This window comes from Panthera pardus, unplaced genomic scaffold, assembly GCF_024362965.1.
Source record: "Panthera pardus isolate Hobbes unplaced genomic scaffold, ASM2436296v1 HiC_scaffold_7, whole genome shotgun sequence".
Taxonomy (NCBI): Eukaryota; Metazoa; Chordata; class Mammalia; order Carnivora; family Felidae; genus Panthera; species Panthera pardus.
Window position 1 is genome coordinate 25,627,441 of NW_026527002.1, and position 25,968 is coordinate 25,653,408.

Consider the following 25,968-nt stretch of genomic DNA (forward strand, 5'->3'; position numbering starts at 1 on the left):
TCAGCTAATGGGTGATGACCTGTCCCTCCTTACTGCAGGAGAGCTGTCACCTTATATCAGTGACCCAGCGCTGAAGCTATTCCAGTGTGCTGTTTGCAACAAATTCACCTCTGACAGCCTGGAGGCCCTAAGTGTGCATGTGAGCAGTGAGCGCTCTCTCCCCGAAGAGGAATGGAGGGCTGTGATTGGAGATATCTACCAGTGCAAGCTCTGTAACTACAACACTCAGCTCAAAGCCAACTTCCAGCTCCACTGCAAGACTGATAAACATATGCAGAAATATCAACTGGTGGCCCACATTAAAGAAGGGGGTAAAAGCAATGAGTGGAGGCTGAAGTGTATTGCCATTGGCAACCCCGTTCACCTGAAATGTAACGCCTGTGACTACTACACCAACAGTGTGGATAAATTACGCTTGCATACCACCAATCACAGGCACGAGGCGGCCCTGAAGCTCTACAAGGTAAGCAGCGACATCCATTTCGGTTGGCACAGAGCAGAGCAGGGAATTAACTGTTTCAGGGCTTGGAGCGCAAATCTGCAAGTTCAGGGAAAAAAAAAAAGAGCAAAAGGAGAGAGGGGCAAGGTGCACAGCTGCTGCTTAACGTTACTAAACGTAGACTGAGATAGATGGAATTGGAGAATTTATTTACAAGGTTTGTCCTGTGTCCCTTTTACACCTATCTCAGTGGCATTGCTGGCTTTACTGGTTTCCCAGAAATAAAATAAGCCTTCCGAGTAGTTTCACATAAAAGTCATATTGTTATACTTCTTGCATTGATTGATTTAAATAAAACACAAATATGGCGCTACTCTTGGCTAAGTGTTGATGGTTACAGGGAACAGATGACAAGAACAGTCTACTCCGTGAATACATCATCTTTTGTTTGTTGTGAAACAGGGGCGATCCAAACACAGTGCGTGCGTGCGTGCGTGCATGTGTGTGTGTGTGTGTGTGTGTGTGTGTATGTGTGTGTTTTGTTGTCGTTGTTTTTCTGTACAAAACAACAGAGTAGACACATTCTCCCTTAGCATCAGTTGGAAGTCTTCTACTTAACTCAGTTGTTATTTTACATGACCTTTCCCAGCTAGAAATGGTTTTATTCCCAATGGGTGGGGCACAAATAAAAATGTTCATTAAATGGCAAATAGACTTTTATCTTTGCTGGAAAAAAAAAACTATGCAGATGTAATGAATACATGCAACTGGTGAACCCCATTTATTACACAACTTGTCTCTGCTTTTTCTAAATCCTAATTACTGGTTAATTTATTTTGTGAGTTTGTTTACTGGATTGGCTTGATCGTCTTGGTTCTTGTACAAACGTAACAGATTCATTTCTATGATGAATAACTTGGTAACTTATTAAAAACTTCTTTTGTCTAGAGGATATTAAAATTCAGAAAATATTGCAAGCCATTAGTCATTGTAACCAGCTCTAAATATGATTACAAAATCCATTTTGCAAGTGTTATCTATTGATTTATACTAGAAATCAGTGATAACTATACTATCAGGAGTCAACCAGCGATTATAATACCTATGGCTTTTCTAATACTATTTCAAACTATAAACACACAGCAAAAAGGGCAGGTTGTGGCTCTCTAGAGCAGGTGCAGGAATTGTTTATTTGGTTTGGACTGGCACTATCCGTTTGGGTCGTTTCTTGAGGTCCAAATTCTAGATTGGTGTCCTGAGCGTAAAAGCCTAAAGATGTAGAGTGAGAATTTGTACCATTGTCCCTGTGATATCAGCGCTCTGTGGATCAACGACAAAAGCGTTAGATTTGGGTTACAGAGTTTGAGGGGAGTGCAAACCCTAATGTAAGATACAAGCTTCTAAGTTGATGGCATTGAGAATATGATACAAAGGATTCATTGTATTATAATCCATACGTTTTGCTCTTCCATTGTCAACTTTTTTTCTGTTGATACCTGACCTATTAAAACTTTTAGAATACCTAGGAGAAAAAAGCAAACATTAAGTTTGTATAAATAATAGATCTCTCGACCCTGGGAGCTATATAGAATATTCATGAACTGTGTTTATATTCACACCGCTCCTCTAACACTTTAAATTAACATGTTGTGAATAGAAGATATAAACGTACAGATTTTTCTATTTTATTAATCTCATGTGGGGAGCTAAAGAGAGGTAGAGTGTTACTGTTTATTTTCTCAGGAAAGGTTGTTTAATCTAATTGTTTGATGATTATTTAAACGTGCGTGTATATGTGTGTATTAAGTTTATCTATTCACTCCGTGAGTATGAGTTGATCACCCTCACTATCTGCAGAGCAATTTGCTAAGTGTCAGAGTTACTCTTGAAGTTCCTTTTCAGGGAGAGTTGGATATTGCCTTCGAATGTATAAAAACCAAATGAGATAAAAGCTTGTTTATAAAGAGGGCTTTAAAGCAGAGAGAGCTTTAGATCCTAGAACCAAAGGATGTATGTACTCTTCCCTTAAAAATGTTGTAAAATCATATAAAAATTTACTTTTTCCCCCACTGTTCTTTATTTATCTCTTAAATACTCAAGTGTCTTTGTAGTGTAGTGTCTAAAAATGGTAAGACAACAAACAAAAACACACTTGGAACAAAGTTACCTTGAATTAAGAGAAGATTGAGGAGATAAATATTTGAGCTGTCGAAACTTGGTGTTGGACAATCCAACTATATTATTTTGCATTATCCTTCAAGGAGCATTCATTATCCCTAGTAGTAACTAGATAAGTACTCCAGAATAGGAATGTGTTGAGGTTGCCTTCTCTAAACTGATTTATAGAAACTGTATGAGTGAGATATAGAGGATTTTCAAGTGTAGTGATGAGAATATTAGCAAGCTTGGTCGGCTTGTGTCGGCAAAATGAAATTGCTTCATAAGTAACATTAATTGCTTTTAAATGAGAACCTAACAAATTGGCCTGGGCCTGGGAAAAAAAAAATGATGGTCTGTAATAGGCTAAAATATTAAAATTAGAGTTAAAATAGTTTCTGAGTTAATGACTAGACAATAATCTCCTATATAAAATTCATTTTCATTAGGAGTTTAATTTACATCATTTTGCATCGTGAATTATTCAGACTTTAAGGGAAAGTGACAAGTAGCAGTTATAAGACAAATACAGAGCTGTGAGAAAACAGCTTTTCTCGTTATTGACAACATATTGATTCATAACACTCTAAATGCGGTTATGTGTCAGTTCGATTTGAATAGACCACTTTACCTCTTGCGTTGTCAACCTGGAGCAGTATTACTAAAAGAAGTGTGTGTCCTTATTTCAGTTTAAGGAGGTTAAAGGTTAAAGGTTGAGGGTGAGCTTGAAAGCATCATCTGCCTAGCTGCTTAACTTTAAACTGATCAATTTAATGAAAATCTGTTTTACAGATGTTGTTTTAATGTATTTGGCAGGATTTAGGCAGCTTTAACATTAGACGTATGCTAGTAAAAATTATTTCTTTATTTGACCAGAACAACACCTTTCCTTTTATGTTTAAGGTAGAAGGCTTGCGGGTTATGGTATTTTGGCAAGGAACCCAGAGGCAGAATGTGTTGATGATCTTTCCATCTGGACTCAAAAAAAGAATACCTTTATGCCTATTGCTAACGATGACTGCAAAAACAAACAAAGCTGTATTCATTTTTTGGCAGTATTATTTTCCTTAGAATTTTTTTTAAAAAGGAATTTTGTTATTGTTAAGGAACCCTTACTCTTTTCTTCAAGCAGAGTTCTCTGAAGCGCTAAGTTAAGCACTATTAAATTTTGATTTTTTTTCCTCCAGAAATTTTAACGATGAAGCAAACTTGGTCTAGGAAATTAAAACAATAAAATGAAACTACATATTGCCCTTAATCTTCTCTTTCAATGTATAAAAGTACTTTTAAAGTGAGGTTAGTAAACGATAAGTGAGAGATAGCCACAATCAGGGTTGTAAGGTAAAGTGGGCCTGTGTGTGTATTTTCATCTACATCTAGATTGAGATATAATGCAAAAGCAGTGTTTCTTAGCCAACCACTTTATTGTGTTTGATTATATTCTTCTAATCTCACACTTTTGCATCCTCTACAGATTTCTGTCAATTGATAATCACATAATATGTCCTCAATAATATTTGTAGGATCAATACATGAATCCACTGAGCTATGTATTAAAAACAAAAACAAAAACCTTTACTTCCCACCCTCCTTTTTAAAAATGCATTGCAGTTGGTCTACCCCTTAAATGATCCCAAACTTTTCCTAAAGAGTAGAGTAAAAAGATATAATGAAAGCCACTTAGCACTACCCGTTCAAACCGAAGAAGAACAAATATGACTTTGGCCATATTTCAGTTTTACAGTTAGTTTACCTTGGGCTCAGAACCGACAAGACTTTTCCAGGCAGCTGATTGGTCTGCCCCCATCCTATGCAGGGCTTGAAAATCCTCTTGCCACACCTGTAATTCAGCTGCTCTTATAATATTATATGTATTTTTAAGTGAGGTGTTCACAGCTTTGCTGGTTCAAAGTCAAAAGCTTAATTATACCCGCCTTTTTTCTTCCTGCATCTGCTAGTAGTGAAGCAGAATAGTCTGTCTGAATTCCATAATGCTGTTTTCATATTTGGATTTCAAATTGGCTGAGAGCAGTGAATGAATCTCTTGTCTCCATGGTGAGCAAAGGAACACACGTGGGATTTAGTCCTAGGTAACTTTTAGTGTAACATTCCCCCAAGGAACATTTTTGGAGTTTTCTCATTAGCCATGTTATGGATGAAAGCATCCGGGTTAAGAACTAAAATCAAGGTGTGGGGGAGGGTCACAGAAGAGAATGCAAGGAGCCACGTTGGGGAAAGTATGTGGCAAGGAAATAAAAAATGGAATAATTAGCTTCACCTACCATTTTGCCTCTCTTTTTTTTTTTTACTAGTAGGAAATAATAACCCGATCAGTTTGGAATTAACAAAGAATCACAAGCATTTTCATTTCAATAGGCCTGAGTCCAACTTTGCAATTTAAAATCAAATATACCAGATATGTACCGTTTCAATTATTGAACTGTCATTGTCCCGGTGTGATGGTAAAGGAGGTCAGGAGATTGTGTGGTGCACATTTGCATAAAAGTCATTGTGCAGAAGGAAATTGGAATATGTGTGTGTATCTACGAAACCCAAACAGGTTTCTCTTAATCTTATTCTAGTCATTTGTTTAGATGAAGAAAGCTGTTTTCAGAGATAAACAAAAGTTATTCTTTTCTGCTGCTAAACATTAACCTGAATATGGAAATTTTTACACTTTTTGTATTAGTTTCAGATTTATGTTTCTTTTGAGGTTGAAATGCAGTGTGAAATTTAATTCCAGTTGTAGGATTTCTCTTTAAAAAAGTAATCACAACTCAAATTATTCTATTGTATTCTCATATAAAAAGACATGCTTGCATAATACTTATAACTAATAAATACGCAGATCAAATGGAGAGGAGCTGGTTAGCTAATAGCAACTAATAAATCACTGGTGTTTTCAGATCGCGATGTAATTGGCCAGCCCTATCTGCTGTGTCTACTTCTGTTTTTAAGCCTGACATTTGCTGAAGCACAGCCATGTGTTATAACATGACTACTCCAGAGCAAATATGGACTTGCTCCCTGCTTTCATATGGCGAGTAATATATTACACTGTGAGCCGAGCCCCCTCTTTGTATTCCCCTAGAAAAAAGAATGACCCCAAATCTATCTATCCAAGTGTAAAATATGGATGTGAGTGCACATCCACCCCTAAAAGGATTACTGTAGACCAGGCATTAGCAACCTACTACATCCATGTCAGAACAGATGAAATGATTTTTAGTGTCTGAAATTATTAACAAACCCAGACAAAACTTAAAGGCGGCCGAGTGCACAAAGGAACCCTCCTACTTTATTTTTGACGTGTCTTTCCTTAACCAGTGCTACCATCTCCCTACACATCAGGCACTCGCTCTTAATGCTCCTCTCTGTTTCTTTGAAACCCTTCCTGTTTTATCCCACCTAGATCTTCTCTTCATGGAAATGCTCCAGGTTGCAAGATTACCCATCTAATTCCCCAAAGAAAACTAGCATTCCCTTAATTAAGGGGAAAAGAAGCCTTTTCGTAAAAGCAGAATAGCGCATCCAAAGGTGTAAATGACTTTCAGGTCTTTCCCAGGGTGCATTTCGTCTTAAAAGAACTGCTTAATCTGGATGAATTTCGAGCGTGTGAGGGGGTGTAGTGACCTTGTCGGGGATGGGGCTTAGGTAGGGCTGTGCCCGACCCTAGGACCTTTACTCACTCATCTCCTTCTGAACACCGCTACCCCCCCACCCCCCCCCCCCCCCCCCCCGCCCACACACACACATCGTAGTGCTTCTCGTCTCAGAAACACAGTAAAAAACTTGAGGCTACCATTCACTTCGTTTCAGGACCATGTCAACTCATACTTCGTGATTTATGTTACAGCTTTTGCGTAACTTGTGTCCATTCTGTCTCATGTGAAGTGTAGGTATGGTTTAACCAAAAGTAGTAAATCGCTTATGTGTCACCCACCCTGAGGTCATGTAGGTAATGCAGACGAAGGTGTTACCTCATAATTAATGTGCTCTCCCGGCGTGCTTCTTTGGCTTCCGTTTAATAGTCCCTGTCAGTGGAGCTTGTTTAAAATTGCTGAAATGTTCGAATGGGTGCTGGGATGCCACGCAGTAATGCAGCCAGAGTCATATGTTAAGCAGGCCTCGCGCTGCTGAAAGGGTCTTGGCCCGGGGTGGAGTGAGGAGGAGCTGGCATGTGCATAATGACCGTGGTTCTGCTTCCAGAACATCTGGCCTGCCTGAGTTCTACTGGAAATGCTTTACCGAGTTTGCTTTGAGTCTGAGCCTATGCTCAGGCTGAGTTCAATTAGACGTGGAGATTTGTTCATTATTCAGATAATTCAAGCCTTAAAAGGCACTTTTCCCAAATTATCAGTGTATTTCAGGAGAGCTTACGATGATATGATTTATTCGAAAGAGGAACAGCGATGGAGGAACAGCCCCCTATAGCCCTTGAGGAAACATCATCACAGATCCCATGACCTCAGAGCAGTACGGTGCTTGGTACAGACACAAGGGCTAAAGTTCTCTTTGCAGGATGTCTCAGGATATCCTGAATGATATCCTCAGTTTTTCTTCTAATAAATACAGAAACATTGATTGAGCACCTACTATGTGCCAGCTTTTAAAATGTCTCTTGTTTATGGAGACCCATTAACGTGGTAGGATGTAAGCCATCTGCTCTGAGGTGATGCTTCTGAACTCAATCTGTTCTCCAGTGTGGCAGGGATATTAATAAAATTAAGGGCTGAACCCCATACACTAGCCATCGAAAGCTTCCAGGAATTTTTTCAACAATGGTTGGTCAAAGGACTGAACGTGACTGCTCTCTTAACTTAGGTCATCAGTCGTTGTAGAGCAATGTCACTTGATTATCTTGACTTCCTCTTATTGCTCTCTTACATTGGAAGACTTTATTGACCAGTTTCAGGCAAGGGTTACAGTGGGAATTTTAGGGCAGTATAGAGCTTTTCTGTTAGTTGAGACATTTATGTTCTTCATGCGTAAGGATGCTGGATGCATTACCTGGAAAAATGAAACAGAAAACCACTTAAAGGATGCAAAATGTCAGATTACAACTTCAGTCAACCTTCTTATAGGATCAGGGTGATGATTTAGTTTGATTCTTGAAGAACCTTTGTAAGTTCAGTTTATAATACTGTCAGAGTTCTGCTTAAAGATGAATTATTACAAAGACCAGCTTGTTACGATCATAGATAATAGCAATTGTGTGTGGCAATGTTTTATTTCACTCAGTTTCATAATCTTATATTAATATTCTAGTTCTCTTATCTTTAAGGAGAAGTACTTTTGTAGCCTTGAATACATTACTTACATATATTGAGAATGTACACATAAATATAAAAGTATCTTGAGACCATACTCTTAATACTTCATTGATTCAGATCTTCCCAAAGCCTTTCTTTCACTGAAAATGTCATAGAATATGCATCTCTCTTTTCTTGTTGCTTACGGGATAAATGTCAAGGTTATATTTTCCCATTAGGCAATTTTTAAAGAGCAATGTACAGGAAGGTTAAGGTTGAAGAATTCTTTGTCTCTGGTTATCTGCTGATAAAATTAGTGAAATGCAGAGCTGAAGGTGGAAAGAAATGAGCTATTGGTAGGTTCAACTGTATCACTTAACTCAAATTTGGGAGGGAAGCTTTTAAGGTTTTAAAATATTGATTTTTTTGAGTCCATGATTATGTGTCCTGTGCCAAGAAGAGCCTTGTTTATAAATAGAGTTGGCAAATGACTATCTGTATGTGATTTATGAGATATTGGAAAGAAATCTTACCAAAGATATCCCTTCTTTGGATGCCGGATATTCTGTCAACAGTAAAACCAAACTGGTAATTGACTTATCCATTTATCCATTTATCCATTTAAAAAGAGGACATAAATTGACAATAGTCATAGTAAGTTAGACTTTTCATGTGCATTTTCTCATTTACTCTTCCTAACAGTTATATGTTACTATTCCCATTTTGACATATGGGAACCTGTTATTCAGAACAAAATGCCCTGCTCAAGTCTTCCCCGATGGTAAGAACCTGTGCTGGAGTTCCAGCCCACGTTATGAGGCTTTGCTAATAAGAAAACTTTCTGTTGCACTTGAGGATAGGAGGAGCAGAAAATGGGAGAGGAAACGGAAGGCCTAAGTGCCAGAGGCAAACTTGCCAATTTTGTCTAGGGCTTAATCATTTTGGAGCACACTTTTATTCTTTCAAGTTAGCAGATTCCCTTAAAGATATAGCAGATGCAACGTAATGTAAGAGCTGGCCAGTATGGATGAGGCCAACTAGAGCGATGGACTTAACACCTGTTGGGTCATCTACAAGCTGGAAGGGGAAACCACTGGTCACAATTGTTACCTGAATATCTCCTGTCACAATGAATTCTTTCACGTTAAAAAAAAACAAACTTCCTTTTACTGGCTTTTTTGGGTTTGGTATATTAAATAGAAAGAACTAATAGAATATTTATCACTTCTAGTGCCTGAGCTCTCAGTGCTTAAGCACCTTTGGAAGCTGCATGAACTCATTCAGGTCACCAGGGTACTTCAGCAGTAATGTACTAAATGGTACCCCTCTGACCTGAAAGAGGGAATGTGTCTCCCTAAGCATTTAACTTCCTAAAGAGGAACAACTAAAGCACCGTCTACCCTCTGCCCAGAACTCAATTACCTTTTCCTGACATCCTTATAACTGCTGGAGGAAGTGCTGTTCATTTGCTCCTTATTAGAATCTTAAAATATAATCTTGTGTTGAATTATTATTATTTTCTTTTACTTTTATCTTTCACTTCTTACTTTGATCCATTTTAGTGACAGGATTCCAGAAATTTTCTCTCCCCCATATGTTTCTAATGCACTTCCTTCCTCTCTCTCCTTGAAATTTTGTTAATGATTCCAATGCAAAGCCCCAAATCTTGTTAGAACTATTTGCACTGATTTAACTTAGAGGTACTAGGGGAAATCTGCCTTCCTAAATCTGGCTACCTCTTCCTACAAAAAAGTGTCGGTAGTCGACATTGCTGCAGTTGACCACATTCGCTAATGAAATGTTCTTTTATTGAAAAGAATAGTCTTACTTTTGAAATGACAGAATTGTTAGCAATACAGAAGCTCCCAATACCTATAACTGGTCTGCGTACAGCATGAACGGACAGTCTGATAATTACAATGTGTAGTACCTTTCAAAGGCTTTAAATATTTCTAACTATGCATTTGGCAAGTCTAAAAATAACACTAGCATATATCCTTAGGGCCTAAAATCATTCCCTGTTCAATTGTAAGAAATCAGGTAGCAGGTCTGATTGCCATCACCTCTGAGAAAGAGTCAGTTTACAAGGCTTCTCCTTTAAACGCAACATATATTAGGATTTACCACTGAGTAACTAAGGAAGTGACATCATACATGGGGGAGGGGGAGGATGATTCTTCATTTTCACACCAAATAAATAAAATTGTTTTTAAAAATAAGATCAGCATGCTAAAATATGAATGATGCAACATCAGGATATACCTTTTAGGATTTGATTTGTTTGGTGAATTTATATTATACAGTGTTTTAGAAGGGAGATAACTGTCTCCTACTTACTATATGATATTATTGCGGGAGAAGGGGAGAGAGAGAGGGAGAGAGAGAATCCCAAGCAGGCTCTGCACTGTCAGCACAGAGCCTGATGTGGGGCTCAGTCTCATGAACTGTGAGATCATGACCTGAGCCAGAATCAAGCATCAGACACTTAATCAGCTGAGCCACCCAGGCACCCCAATTATCACTACTTTTTAAAGAGAAGCCCCTCAGTGTCCTTTGAGAAATAATTTGGCTAAAAGTAAGTTCTGGGTTATTATTACTTCTTGTTTATTACAATTAAGTCATTAAAAAAGCACATTTGGATGGAACAATTGTACCAAGGTTTTCCATGATGAGTATTCCCCGAGAAGAATAACCAAACAATCAAAGTCATAACTAAGTTCCTTAAAAAATAGACCTAAGGGGAACTCATAAATAACTTTTTTTTCAGACAAAAGCAGTCTTTGGCTCTCATAATTCCTTAAATATTAGAAAAAGTAAGATGGGCTTTATGAAAAATTATTTAGTTTTTGGAGTGCTGATTCCTAACACAGAGGATAGAATGACTGTCTTTAAGTCATCAGTGCAAAAATGTCTTCCTAATTGCTTAATTTTGTCAATTTAAATGTACATTTCCAGATAGACCTTCAGATATAATATTTACTTACAAGTTTTTGTAGCATATATGAGGTCATTCTATTCCTTCTTATAGAACTGTGGCTACAGTGAAATTGGTACATATAGCACTTTTCCAAATAGTGAACAATGTAATTCTTTATCAATGGGTGTAGAAAAATGTACATGTATTCAGTTCTCATATGTTGAATTATTGAAAAGTCAAGATGTCAGTACTTCAATAATGTTTTCAGTACATATCCAAGGACACCTACTTATACTTATTTTGCTCAAACCCTGGAAAAAACTGCATGCATGCATTTATGGATGTGTGTGTGTGTGTGTGTGTATGTGTGTGTAAGAGAGAGAGGAGAAGAATGCAGTATATGAAGACTTACTTTTACAAAATTGATGATCATGAGTTAATCATTAATAGCTACTTATTCTGTTTTTTAGTAAATGGCAAAAATCTCTTCCTGCACATTGCAAGTGTTCTCAGTCTCTAGAGATAATAAACTTTGATGATGTTGCGCAAGACTCATCAGCAAGCACTGAAATCAGTTCTGTATGTACACATGACTAATCAAAGGTTCAGGGATCAGGATATGATTTGGTAAAAGTAATAGGTTCTCCAAAAAGTAAATGGCCTCACTAATTGTGGGAGCACATTAAGCCTTTTTCCCCTGCTTACAAAAGGCCCTCGTCCCCCATTGGAGTAGATACCTTTTCACAAAGCTTTGAGTGCTAAGTGTTTTAAAAAAGTGTCTTTAAAAGCAAAGATGTTTTCAAATTAATGCCTACCTAATCAGTGCTCTATTCTTGTCTTTATCTTAAAGTCACAATAGATACCATAAGACATTTAGACTCAGAATGATCCTTGAAATTCAGGGAATTGGGTAACCAGAACAAGTATCTTCAAATATCTTAAGCTGATCAACTGTGGGAAATTGATGGAATAAGACAACAATCTTATTAAGCATGAAATGATATAGGAAAATGTGACTAAAAGTTTCAAGAAATCAGTTCTAAATTAGAAATGGAAGGAACTCAAGTTATATGCTACAAAATCTACCATGTGAACAATGCAATGAATGTTGAGACCACTGTCTTTTGCTTTGCCTTTTTAAACAAAATTTGCATATACATTAATACAAAATTGATATATAATTTATATTTATTGAATGCAATTGGCATATAATTCATATTCCATGCTCTTAAACCACTTAAATTATACAATGAAATGTTTTATTTTTAAAAATAATCTCTATGCACTACGTGGGGCTCGGACTCACAATCCCAAGATCAAGAGTCTCATGCTCCACTAGCTGAGCCAGCCAGGGGTCCCACAATGCAATATTTTTCTAGGATATTCAAAGAAGTATGCACCCATCACCATCATCAATTTCGGAACATTTTCAGCACTCCAGAAAGAAATCCTGTCCGCTTTAGTCCACCCCCACTAATCCCAAACCCCCTTTCCTGGCACTAAGCAACCATTAATTGCTTTCGGTCTATATAGATTTGCCTAATCTGGATATTTCATGTAAAGGGAATCATGCTATATGTGACACTTTATGACTTATTTCTTTCCTGTAACATAATATTTTCAAAATTCACCCGTCTCGTAGTATGGATCTATATTCATACCTTTCTACTATGGGATTTCCATTGTATGGATAAACTGCGTTTTATTTATCCTCTCATCAACTGATGGGCATTTGAGTTATTTCCACTTTTTGGTTATTATGAATAATGAATAATGATGCTGTGAACATTTGTGTACAAGTATTTGTGGGCATATGTTCTCATTTCTTTTGGATGTATACTTAAGTGTGGCATTGTTGGTTTACTAGGCTGTCTTTAATGCCAGTCAGTGCTTTTTTTTTAATGTTTATTTATTTTTGAGAGAGATTGAGCAGTGGAGGGACAGAGAGACAGGGAGATGGGATCTGAAGCCAGCTCTGTGCTGACAATAAAGAGCCCCATGTGGGGCTTGAACTCACGAACCCCGAGATCAAGACCTGAGCTGAAGTCAGATGCTTAACCAACTGAGCCACCCAGGCACCCCACTGCCAGTCAGTTCTTATTTTGTATCTGGTCAGCACCTTCTTTATCCTTTAAAGAATATTACGATTTTTTGTTTTTGTTTTTGTTTTTTTCCAATCACCCAAACTTATTCATCTTCTGCTTTGGCCAACAAATTCAGTGAGAAAATTAAACCTAACATTTACTGAGCACTTATTAGGTGGCAGAAAGTCTTCTAAGTTAAAAAAGAATAACTCATTAAATCAAACAGCAACCCTATTAGGTAGGCACTATTATTATGCCGATTTTGAAGATGAGGAACTAAAGCAATGAAAGCTTAATTAATCTAACGCGATGTAGCTGGTGAGAGTGACAATGCAGTCTGAGGATTTGAACTGAGATTGCCTGGCTCCAGCACCCATGGTCTTAAACAGGACACTGTGTCACGGGGAAGATCTTACATGGAGAAGGATACCTGGAAAGGAAGGCCTTGTTTGGGGCAGAAGGGATGGAAATAAGAGTGTAACCATAATTATTGATCTTCAAAAAGAATATGAATCCCCTGAGAGAGAAAAAGAGGTAATTGTGAGATAGATAGAGATGGAGAGACTTTGAGAAGTGTAGTGATGGAGAGCAAATTAGAAAAATCACTGATAACAGTACATAGTTCTTTTTTATGTCAGAATGTAAACTATTTGGTTCATACAATGTTCTCTGAAAAATATCGAGAACTGAGCTCTCCATATTTGTAGGAATGAAAAATTGGCCTACTTTATAGTAACGTAAATTTACTGAAAGACATTTTGTTAGACTGATGTTCTAGTAATGCACAAAAGCTTGTTTGTTCTCATTTGTTAAAAACACACTGTGCTGAGGGGCGCCTGGGTGGCTCAGTCGGTTAAACCTCCGACTTGGGCTCAGGTCACCGTCTCAAGGTTCATGAATTCAAACCCCACGTCGGGCTCTGTCCAGACAGCTCGGAGCCTGGAGCCTGCTTCAGATTCTGTGTCTCCCTCTCTCTCTGCCTCTACCCTGCTCATACTCTCTCTCTCTCTCTCTCTCTCTCTCTCTCTCTTTCTCTCTCTCTAAAATAAATAAACATTAAACACACACACACACACACACACACACACACACACACACACACACACTTACACTGTGCTGGACCCTAATGGTGGGTGAATAAGACAGACGCAAAGGTATATGATTCAATTCCTGTCCTCAAGGAGTTCACCAGTGTTTAGAAGAAAACATATAATGCTTTTTATCTGTGCTTCATTTTCCTGTGTGATTTTGCTCTGGTAACAGCCTTTCTGAATTCCAGAAGTTTGCAGAGACATTTTTAGTAGTCTATATAACACATTTTAGCAATATTTACTCCTTTGTGTCATCTAGGAAGTTAATATTTAGATTTCCTGTGGTATTGGGGAAACAGTTAGATTCCTGCATTGCAGAGCTTTGATAAAGAGTGGTTGTTTGCTTCCACACCAGTAAAGATATTGTCCCATTGTTGGAAAATAATGTACAGTGTCAGTAGAATTTAAGTCTTTTCTCTCTCTTGCCTCTCCCTCCCCACCTATGTGATGTTTGTGAGCATGATTTTTATGTTTTCATAATATAGAGATATGGATAAACTGAAATATTACTTGGTGCTTCTTTTTTTCTTTTTGCTAATTAGAAGGGGTTTTTTTTCTTTTTGTAGGTATAAAAACATAAATATACTTGGTTTTAATATCTGATCTAGTTACTGGCAAAATAGTCTTAATATTTTATCTATAGCTATTTCAGGCATCATACTATTTTATCCAAACAATTATTAATGTTCTTTGAGGTTTTCCATTTCCAAAGACCTACTGATCTTAGCAAAACCTATCGACATGGGTACAGTGAGGTTAGGGGGTGGGCTACCACCATTCCTACTGTTAGAACATAGCATTTCTTCTTTCTCTTTTACAATGACAAATTAAGGGGGAATTATGCAAGAAAACATGATAAACTCCCATATTATCTCATGCTAAAAGATTCTCTGGAGCTGCTTTCTTGAGTCTAAAACGTAGTGAATCTGAAAGATTGCCTACGTCAGCACTTAGGTCTATGAATACCAACGAGCTTAATAAACACTCACAAAGTAGGTATCACTCTCTAATACCCTTCCGTTATTAATATATTGGGGGTGCAGAGTGGTGGGAAGGTGTGGGGTGGTGTCTCAGAGAAATACAGTGAAAGAAATGCCCATCTGTCTTTCCCCTCATCCGTGTCTACAGCTATCCATGCATCTCTCTGTAACTCAAGAAAAGTTTTAAAAAGAAAGGAGAGGCATTTTCTGTCATAAAGTGTCCAACTAACTTTCTGACTCTTTATGTGGTTTTTGGCAAGCATTTCGGTGCCTTAGTTAGTATATTAGTAAATGGAGAAAAAAAAACACTCCGCTGAGTTCTGTAGATCTTAATTAAGGTACAAAAATAGCTTTGAAAAAAAGTCTTCTGAGATGAAAGCTTTTCTTATATGTGGAAAATATTACTCGTGTCTTGTCAGCATATCTACTCTACTGGCATTGCTTTTTTGTACTCGGAGATAACTTCTGCTTTTCTTATTATTGGTCAGACACTTTCCCTTTTTAATTTCTATAAGTGCTCTTGGTTACACTATTATATCTAGGACGTGTCATTCTTGAAAAGCCATTCGTAACTTTTATCTCTCCGATTGGCCTTCAATTGAAGTTTGCTTTGAAGAGCAATGTAGCTACACTCATCTACTTGAAAATGGGTAAATATAGCTCATAGAAGACCACTATTTGTGTATTACTTTATGTGCTTTACCTTCGATATTCATTCTTTCTTAGAATTTTGCCCACAGGGAAAGAGCTATGTATTACACCTTTAAATACCAGTTTTCAAGTCTGCCGAGTGTGAGTTTGCAAATGAGAAGTAGTAAGTGGAACTCAGAACTGGAAAAATGACTGTTTAAAGCTTCTGTGTCTGGCATTAATTATAGTTTTGCCTTTAGTCTGGTACCACATTTTTTTCATCTATAAAATGGGTTCTGAGTTACCATTATGATTAGAAAGTTAGCGTTAACAGTTTTTGAGATCTGGTCTAAATACAATCACTTCTGTGGTTCTCAGAGCTGAATTTATTCTTAACTTTCACAAGGATCTTATCTTAAATTGCTGATGTACTTATACATATATCAGGTTGCCAGTGTTCTGCTGTTTTGTTTAATCCACAAATATATGTTTATGTATTTTTCTTGTAAACAAGAAGCAGGGTAATAATCATATATAAACAACTAAACTATATTCCTTCCTTAATCCCTCGTGTTTTTTTCTTTGACTTATTTGATGCTAATCATTTCATTGACTTATTTACTGAGAGCCCACTCTGTCAGGCCCTATGCAAGGGAATAAGGATATAGCATCAAATAAGAAAGACACTACAGTTACAGTTTAGTAGAGGAGACAAACATTAAACACATAATCGCATATTAGGCAAAGCAATAGTTAATTGCTATTGTAAACAAATAATATAAGTTTTTAAAAATAATCTGGAATATTTATTTGTGTTATTAGTACGTAAATACTTGTATAAATCACATTCTTCTAATCTTAGAAGAAAGTGGAGAATTTGAATGAGGCACTGTATTGAGGTATTTAAGAGTAGTGGGGGGGGCTGAACTGAATTAGCATCACTAGATACTGGCTGTCATTCAGAAAAAAGCACTTACCACTGAGATTTTATCAGAGTAAAAGCACTTTAAAACTTTTTGGAGTCATGAAATGTGCATGTGAAAAAGCATTCTAGAAATGGCTGCATTTCCAATTGACATATTTGTGCAGAATATGATATGGAAAGTTGTATGAGATGAAGCTGATCATTAGGCTTCCTGTTGGAACTTTGAAAACATCCCAGTTCCAAGGCCACGACCTCTGGGGAGTGGGGGCAGGGGGTGCGGTGCATCTAGGAATCTCCTCATTTAAAGAGATGATCCTGATAATCAGCCTGATTTGGGGATCGCTGGACTAGAAGATTTTGAAGGTCATCGTAGATCTACAGACTCATGAGAAAATAGTGAATGTGGTGGTTGTACTAAGCTCGGCTCTGTTTACATTTGTTCCTCCCATGTTCGGAAGATAAACTATGTCTTTTGTTAATTTTTTTTATTATATGAAATTTATTGTCAAATTAGTTTCCATACAACACCCAGTGCTCATCCCAAAAGATGCCCTCTTCAATGCCCATCACCTACCCTCCCCTCCCCTCCCTCCCACCCCCCATCAACCCTCAGTTTGTTCTCGGTTTTTAAGAGTCTCTTATGCTTTGGCTTTCTCTCCCACTCTAACCTCTTTTTTTTCTTTTTTTTCCTTCCCCTCCCCCATGGGTTTGTGTTAAGTTTCTCAGGATCCACATAAGAGTGAAAACATATGGTATCTGTCTTTCTCTGTATGGCTTATTTCACTTAACATCACACTCTCCAGTTCCATCCACGTTGCTACAAAGGGCCATATTTCATTCTTTCTCATTGCCACATAGTACTCCATTGTGTATATAAACCACAAGTTTTTTATCCATTCATCAGTTGATGGACATTTAGGCTTTTTCCACAATTTGGCTATTGTTGAGAGTGCTGCTATAAACATTGGGGTACAAGTGCCCCTATGCATCAGTACTCCTGTATCCCTTGGGTAAATTCCTAGCAGTGCTATTGCTGGGTCATAGGGTAGGTCTATTTTTAATTTTTTGAGGAACCTCCACACTGTTTTCCAGAGTGGCTGCACCAGTTTGCATTCCCACCAACAGTGCAAGAGGGTTCCCAAGAAACTATGTCTTTTAATGCCCTCTTTGAATCCCCTCCTTTCACAAAATTCTGGTATTTTGCGGGGTCTGCCCATGTTGCATATTCTGTCCAGGGAAATCATGGAAGGCATTGCCCTCTGTCTTGAATATTGTCTTGCCTCTCAGGACAAGAGTCTGACAACATGTTTTGATATTTAAAAAAAAAATCCCATTTCAGTAGGAAAAATGGCAAACCTTTCTAAAGAAAACCTTTCTGTACAAAACAGCTGTTCTTTTGTTGAAGGTCTGGCACTTCAGTGAACCGCCGGGCCAAGAAACCATTTCTGAGTCCAAAAGTCAGTTAAAAAAAAAATCTAAGGCCCCTGTATTGAATTTTGTAGGAATATCTTTTTTGGTAGATTTTTGGCATCATGCTTTGCTTCATCATAGTTGCAGAAATCCACTTTTCCTTGTACATGAAGATATCCCCAGGCAGCAGATATATAGTCTCTTTTCTGAACAGGAATCTTACAGGTCTTAGGAGAGCCAACTTTCACAGACCCGCTGGGTTGGGTGCTCATTTGTAGCCTACTATAATGATTCTGCAATTTTTTATTTTCTTGCTATTCAAGGAAGTCAGGTTCTGAGGTTTGTTTTTGGAGTTTTACTTCATAATAGCGTACATTTTCTCTTTCTGTTTCTCTCCATACACATGGAGATAAATGTGTGTGGGTATGAGGTGTGCATGTATGTGGGGGCAGGATGTGTGTGGGTATGTAGGTGTAGATGTGTATATATTTCTTTATCCTGTTTATGAAAGAGAACTGTGTATTCTATGATCTATAACTTGACAATTTTCTTTTAGTAATATCCCATACTTTTCTCTCTTTTCTCCCAAATATAGCATCTAATACAGATGCACTGGTAGCTACAATGACAACCAAGACTAAAAAGAAGCAAATAACTATGGTGCCCAATTTCATGAGCAACAGAATCTACATTGCCATAATACATTACTCTGGAAAAGTTATTGTATTTAACCACTTGCAAGTTAAAAAACTGGATCTCTATGTACTTCATAAAAGAGGGTCTTTTTTGTAGGTTGCCATGAAATAATCAATCAGTTCTGTACAAGAGCGACATTTTAAAATGTGGATGTACTGTAAACTACCAATGTTAAACTGTATCTGAGTCCCACTGGCAATATAGCCTGTGCTCCACAAGAGACCCAAACAAAACAAGCTCCCTCCCCACAGACTGAAAGAGTCAGACTAACCAAATAACTGGGTGATTTGGTTAAAAAAATTATTTCAATATTTTGCTAATATTTTGATTGACTTGATCAGTTACCTGAGCCCAGCTGGTATCTACAGATCAGGATAGAAGTTCCCTGCCTTGCCTGGGGTGAGCCCTGGGCCTTTGGTTATTTAAGGATATTGTTCAATGAGCATACGTAAGTGTGCTATAAACGTGCTATAAAATAAAACCTTTTGAGTTTTGTGCTGACGTAGAAGACATAGTACAGTATTGTATATTTGTGTGACCTAAAGCATTTTGCTCTACTATGACAGACATATCATCTTCCTGTGCCAATATAAATGCAAGGACATTTCATAGTCATAATCTGTTAATACCAGTTAGCAGTGTCACAAATTAAAGCATTAGTGGATTTGTGTTGCTTGAGGAAGCAACTGATATAAAATACCAGGAGCTTGAAGGAGTGGGGCAGTTTATTGTAACATAACTCTGCATACCATAAGGGCTCCATGCCCCTTGGTGTGTGGACCTTCACAGAGAGCTCAAAGGAATAGCTCATTATGCAACAAACATATTACTAGGAAACATTAGGCTAGATACATTCTCAAGAAAGTAATTTTTGGTGATCAGCAGACAACAAAAATCTAAAGAGGATTTTTTTTTTTCACAGAGAAAGAAAGATTTTACTGCTTTTTAAAAATTTACATTTGTAGTTCAGGCAAAAAAAAAAAAAAAATCTTCCCAGGATGCAAAGAAGTGCATTTTCTACAGTTGCATTGTTTGGGAGCTGTACCTAAATAAAAAAAATTAGTGATGATTTTCAAAAGGTACTTTTACAGGAACTGTTGATAGTCCTATAACAGAGATTTGGGCCAAATCATTAATGTTGATACTATCATGATGGATACATAACTCTCTTATCAAGAGACTTGTAACCTAGGAGTATGGAAAGGATTGTGTAAAGTATGGAAGGAATATTAGATTAAATCCCCTCTTTAATTTTAGTAGTGGTTTGAGAGAGTAATGCATTTATTACTGTAGCACATTTTGTATTTGCCTAGGCATTTAAATGATTTTTCATATTTCCCCTTTTTAGCCTAGATTATGGATATATTCTGAGAGAAAGTTATAGGGAATAACAATTATAGAGAATGAGAACCCATGGTTAAAATTATATGCACATTGAACTACAATGAGGGTATTAAAAGTATTTCATCCCATTTGTAAAATATCTTCCATGACTCTGAAAGGGCAATATTTTTTCCAATTATATCTGCTTTAGCCTGCAAATGGATTACCTTATGAGAACTCTTATAAAGCAAAGAGTCCAAAAATAATTGAAAGTGTAAGGACAGATAAGCTGGGCATATAAGGGCCCTGAGCAAACTTCTCGCAATAGCATTCACAGAACAGGGAAAAAAAAAAAAAAAAAAGTTTATCTTAACTCCTGCTCAGGACCAGATGAACATTTTAACCCTTAGCATCATGATGCTTTTTATTGACAGGGAGTGCCTCCTGTGTAATTTCTGGCTCGATTCTCCAGTGTCTGGAAGATTGCATTTTGACTTTCTCCATTATTAATAACCAGATCTGATCTTAGGCTTGTCCAAGGTCAGGCGGGCTGGCCAGGTCAGCCTGTTTGTGTGTATGCATGAACTGTCACATCTACTCAGAGTGACAGGTAGAGGATGAGGGCGGTGAAACCAGGGTGTTAACCTTCAGACCACCAAAGGGAGCCTCTTCCTGCTGGAAACAAAGACCCCTAAGGATGTGGCCACCTTTTCCACCCGCCCCCATGCTCATTATATTTCCACAAATGATGCTCTGTTGAAGAGCGCATTTCAGAAGAGGTAAATGATTTAAATCATCTCAATAAAAACAATAATGTATGTTTGCCTTATTGTTCAGAACTTTTAATCAGATTGACAGTGTCTTATGTGGATCAATTTTGCATGGCTTTTCCTTTTCTTAGGTAAATAACTCAGCTACTCTAGAGTGTGTTATCTTTATTCCTGAAATGCCCCCCCCCCCCCCCGTTTCACAAGTAAAAAGTACAGAAGCTCTAAAGAGTATGGGGTGAGACACATTTTAGAAACCAGATAAGCAACTTTAGAAGTTGCAGAATTTGTAGTATTTTTCTATAAAACATATCAAATAAACTCATTTTTCCAAAAAAAATCTTGCCTTTCTGGGTAAAAATTCCTAAGAAGCTATTTGGTTCCTAATTGATTTTCTACGTCAGTTGTTCATTGAATAGATAAGTAGTGCCTGTGATATTTGATTACAGAGCAAGGCACCCATTTAACCTTCTGTTCTTTCCTGGCCAGGATTTCAAATACAATAGAACGTTCCTCCCTGAGGCTCAGCAGGATTAGACAGCTAGCGGTAATCCCTGATACGCTGAAATAGACCTGATGGAACTTCACCTCACTTGTTTAGGATTATGCTCATGAATTCCACTCACCCGGCAGCATTAACCCTTTAGAGACTGGGGCTAGGATACTCTATCAGCCAAAACAGTAAAGAAGCAGAAACCCACTAGTAGATTCTGAGCAGTTATGCCTCATTTCTTGACCGCCGTATAATAATAATTTTGAAGTTAGCACAGATACGTGTTCTAAATTATTTTTTCTTCTGAAATTCTGCGGCTTCAATATATGTATCTCAAGACTTGTGTTAATCTATCTTCCTAAGTATAATTTTGTTTAAGAAACTTTATGAAAAGTTCTAATCTGTGTCACAGCTTTCCCACCATGGTCACAGTTAAATCATCTTGTGGAGGTGAAGGATAAATGACTCCCTATAAAGTAGGTCCTTGATAGTCTAGGTTAACTGGAACCAAGGCAAGTATGAAAATCCCCAAACCTCATTTTAGCCAGAGGTTTCCAATCTCTTCCTTTTCCTTTCATTAGAGCAAATTCCATAGGTTCGAGTTTAATTTTCTCTCTTTTCCCTCTGGGGGATATGAAAATAAGCTAAGAAATGGCCAAGAGGCAGGAAATCAGTGGGTGAAAAAGAACTAGTAAAAGGTATAGTTAATCCACAAATTGGAAAGTCAGACCCGTGTTAATCAAGAGATGAAAGGAAGAGCATACACTCTTTCAATGCAGGTTGCAGTACTGGCCTTTATCATGGTTTTTTAATAATTTACATTGAAATCTGTTCCTGACACTATTAGGCCATCAAAATGAGGCCCTTGCAAAGTCCCAGGTTTGAAATGGATTATTAGTGATGACTAACACAGTCTGGGAGAGCCCCCCCAATCGTTATGGAAGTGATTACCTTGAATCACCTAGGTCTTTTTGTGTTGACTCTTTAAATATTCATATTCACAACTAGTTCTATTAATTATTGAAATAAGTGATTCTGGTTTTGATGATTAGAAGATTTCCCACCATCCTCATAGGTTTTAGAAAAATGTAAGTTTTATTTGAGAGACTTAACCTCCAAACAAAGCTATGATGATGAATACGACCTCATTGCCGTTGGTAATATTTCAAGGTTAGAGATAATTTAATGCTAAAGCATTGGTACATCCACCTCCTTTCCTGAAACTGCCTTTGTTAGTGGTCCTTAAGAACGCATTAGATTAGAGACAACATTTGTTTTTATTAAGAAATTTTTAGTACAACAAATACAATCACAGTTTGAAAGAGAACTATGAAACATTTTGGAAGCATTTTCTTTACCACTTTCTTCACCTTACAGATTTACTGCAATTGTGACGATAGCCAACGTCAAGATTACGGGAGGAGAAATATGGTGCGTCCCTTGTGCCCTGAAGCTTAGTTTTTTGTAAGAACTTAAAAAAATCCAGCGAGTAAATGGATGGGATTAAGGCTGAAACAGTGGTCCTGCTCTAATAATATTTTGGATTTGTTTGGTGGGGAGCAAAGAGATACATACTGTGAAGTGGGGGCTGTGACTTGAAATGATTCTGGCAAATCTTTAATTAACAAATCCTCCCTCTTACTTTTTTGTACAAAATATCTCATTTTCATGTGTTTAGAGAGCGAAGATGGCTTCTATTGTTCCATTTAAGTGACATATTATTCTAATTAATTGGGAAAGTGCTCCCATGGGATGGGTGACTCGAGGACGGAGGCTCTTAGGCTCTATCTTTACAGTGGTCCTGGATTTGCCCTTTTCTCCTGATGGGCTTTTACATATGCTGTTGCTGAGATTCCAGTTCTTTGTTGTATGTTATAAAATTCTATTGCATCAGCATGAACAAAACAGGAATATTATAGATGTGAACCTTTCACCCCAAAAGACATATAACAGATTGAAAAGCTCCAGATCAGGGTAACAAGAATGCTTGCAGCCAGCATGGATGGGTTTACAGATGACTAAAAGCTGGTATTAATAAATCTCGGAAGGAGAAGAATAGGAGCAGAATTTACTGAAGTCTGTGAAATAATAAAGGGACGTGAAGCTAGGCCATGTGCATCTTTGTACTGTGTGTCAGAAAGAGCTAGAAATCCTTCCGTGTAACTGGGAGAAAACAAATTTCAAAGTGACAAAAGAGAACTTGGTGTTTGTTTTTCTATTTGTTAATAAAAAGTAATTTACCTCTGGAATAATTGAGTTAGAAGATTCTGGAAAAACCAATTCATCTTGGAATCATAAGGACAAAGGAGACCTTGAGGAGTCTCCTCCCTGGCAGACAGGCAATATTAAAACCATCCCCCAAAGAAGTCCATCTGTATTATTTTTAAAGAGAAGGAACTGGTTTAGTTGTGGCCAATGGAATGCTTTGTGACCGCATGAACAAAGAGATAATGACTGAAGAGTTTACAACTCTGAAGCAAATCCATTGATTCTGCAAACTTTGTTCATATAATATGCTGTTGCAAAAATTCTTAAGTGTTGTTTAAGGAGTTTTGCCCAAATAGTATACTTGTAAAACCACTTTTAGGGTACCCTGGGATATGCAAACTTGATTAACACATGGTCCTTGCCTCGGAGATGGTCAAAGATACATATAAACAATTAATATGCCATATATAAAACCCCTACATTTCGTATCACAGCAAAATAACTAAAATTCTATGTAGCGAGGAATGTTTTACGTGCACCGTATTGTTCAGTCCTCACAACAGCCCAGTGAGGTACATGCGGTTCTCACCGCACTGTACAGGTTAGGGAATGCGACATAACAAGCTCAGGTGTCTTGCCCAGGGTCATACAGACAGTTGAGAAGCCCAGGATGTGAACCCACTCCTCTGCCTGGAGGCTGTGCTCTTAAGCATCATTCTCTGCTACTGACGCTTCTCCAGAGGCTGACATCAATCTGGAGTCCATGGACATGTAGGACATCCATATGCGAGCTTCAGAAAGGCATGGAAGGTGAATATCACAAGTGTATAAAAGGTGTGCATTTTCCCACTGAGGAGCATGTCCATACCTCTTCTAAGATTCTCAGACCCTCTATGGGGTGTTGATTGAGCATCCAACTGTTCTTTTTGGGTCAGGTCATGATCTTGGGGTTCGTGATTTTGAGCCCCATGTGGGGCTCCACACTGGCAGTGCAGAGCCAACGCTTGGGGTTCTCTCTCATTCCCTCTCTCTGTGCCCTCCTCCTTTCGCACTCATGCTGTGTGCTCTCTCTCTGTGTCTCTCTCTCAAAATGAATACATAAACTTAAAAAAGAAAAAGATTTGCAGGACCTCTAAATTTAAGAACAGTCTTCCTAGAATATGGACTCAGAGAGCTACAAAGTGGTAAGACCTTTGACAAATGGAGGAGAGTATGGCCAACTGGGCAAAATGAGAGCAGATTAGTGTTTGGATGGACTCCTACAGGATTCGATAAGTGGATGTCAAGTTTGGAGATGTGGAGAGGAGGAGGAAGCCCATTGTCTGACTCAGGAAAGAGCTGGTTGTTTTCTCCCCAAGTTCCAATCAAGTCAGTATAATTTTAGACATTCACCTTCTTAGTAACAGGTGACTGTGATCTAGGCATTAGTAAAAGCAGTGCATGTCCGGAGAATGCATGGGTTTGAGTAACTATGGGAACTACTTTACCTTCTCTCCCATTCAGTCACTGATCTGTAGATGTCTGCAAACATTTCATTTCAAATATAATTGAAAGAATCCTGAGTCCCAAAAGTAGATAAGTCCATTGTTTTATTATTTGTAGTATAGTATTTGAAGTAGAACAATGCTCTCCCAAAATACAATAAAATTAGCATCAATATATACTTCTGAATCAAAGGAATGAATGCTGATCACACCAGAATTACTAATTTTAATCAGCATCTTTCAAATGGAATATGGGAATTAATTTTTATTTAATGTGATAGTCTGAAGTCATACCACACTCATGGTCAATTTTTTTGAAGGGGTAAAATATATGCTAATAATTCCTAATCAATTGTCAGACACTATTTTTTTAAGAAATATTTTATTGTGCTGAATTCCTTCATCAAAGTATTATTATGCATGTCATCAGTATGATTGGTTAATACAGGCATTTTTTTAGAAGGGTAGTCTTTTTTTTGTTTTGGTTTTTTGTTTGAGAGAGAGGGGGAGGGAGGGGCAGAGAGAGGGGGAGGGAGAATCTTAAGCAGGCTGTACACCCAGCATGCAGCCCCATCCAGGGCTTGATCTCATGACTGTGAGATCATGACCTGAGCCAAAATCAAGAGCTGGACACTTAACCAACTAAGCCACCCATGTGCCCTGTGGGATATTTAAAGTGTGTATGTATGAAAGGAATACCAGTTGTTAAATTTTTAATATTCATAATATTTTATAAGTTCAAAGTGTTGTTTGGAAAATAATGAAACAGCTACATCATCAATGTCATGTATATTTTTAGTGAAAACAATTTTTACCTACATTTAAACATTCCCTTGGAGTTCTTACAAAGCCAGGGCTACAACTGACCTCTGAGCTGGCCATAACTGTACAGTAAAACCAAAGAAATGAAACACAAGGCAATGCTTTAGTTTATTTCCATTGGTCAAAATGGAAGATAAAACCTAGCTAAATAAGGAAAACAACAACTTTAAAGTGTGACTCCCTATCACAAAATGCAATTGCAAAAATAAGGAAGGACTTTTAAAAGTGTGGTTTTGCCTCAATAGTATCCCTCTGGAGAATTCTACATTAGTTTGTTTCTGTGGCTGCAT

The 25,968-nt window shown here is 37.6% G+C and overlaps 1 protein-coding gene across 3 annotated transcripts in view; it reads left to right on the forward strand.

Moving 5' to 3' along the window:
* Positions 1–25,968, forward strand: part of ZFHX4 (zinc finger homeobox 4) — a 160,595-nt gene that overhangs the window by 3,492 nt on the left and 131,135 nt on the right. For 2 of the 3 annotated variants that reach the window (XM_053896146.1, XM_053896147.1), the window contains exon 2: positions 1–463. This exon is cut by the window's left edge and continues 40 nt beyond it. In XM_053896146.1, the coding sequence (XP_053752121.1) occupies positions 1–463 (463 nt within the window). The remainder of the gene's footprint in view (positions 464–25,968) is intronic. The other variant, XM_053896148.1, reaches the window with a different exon arrangement.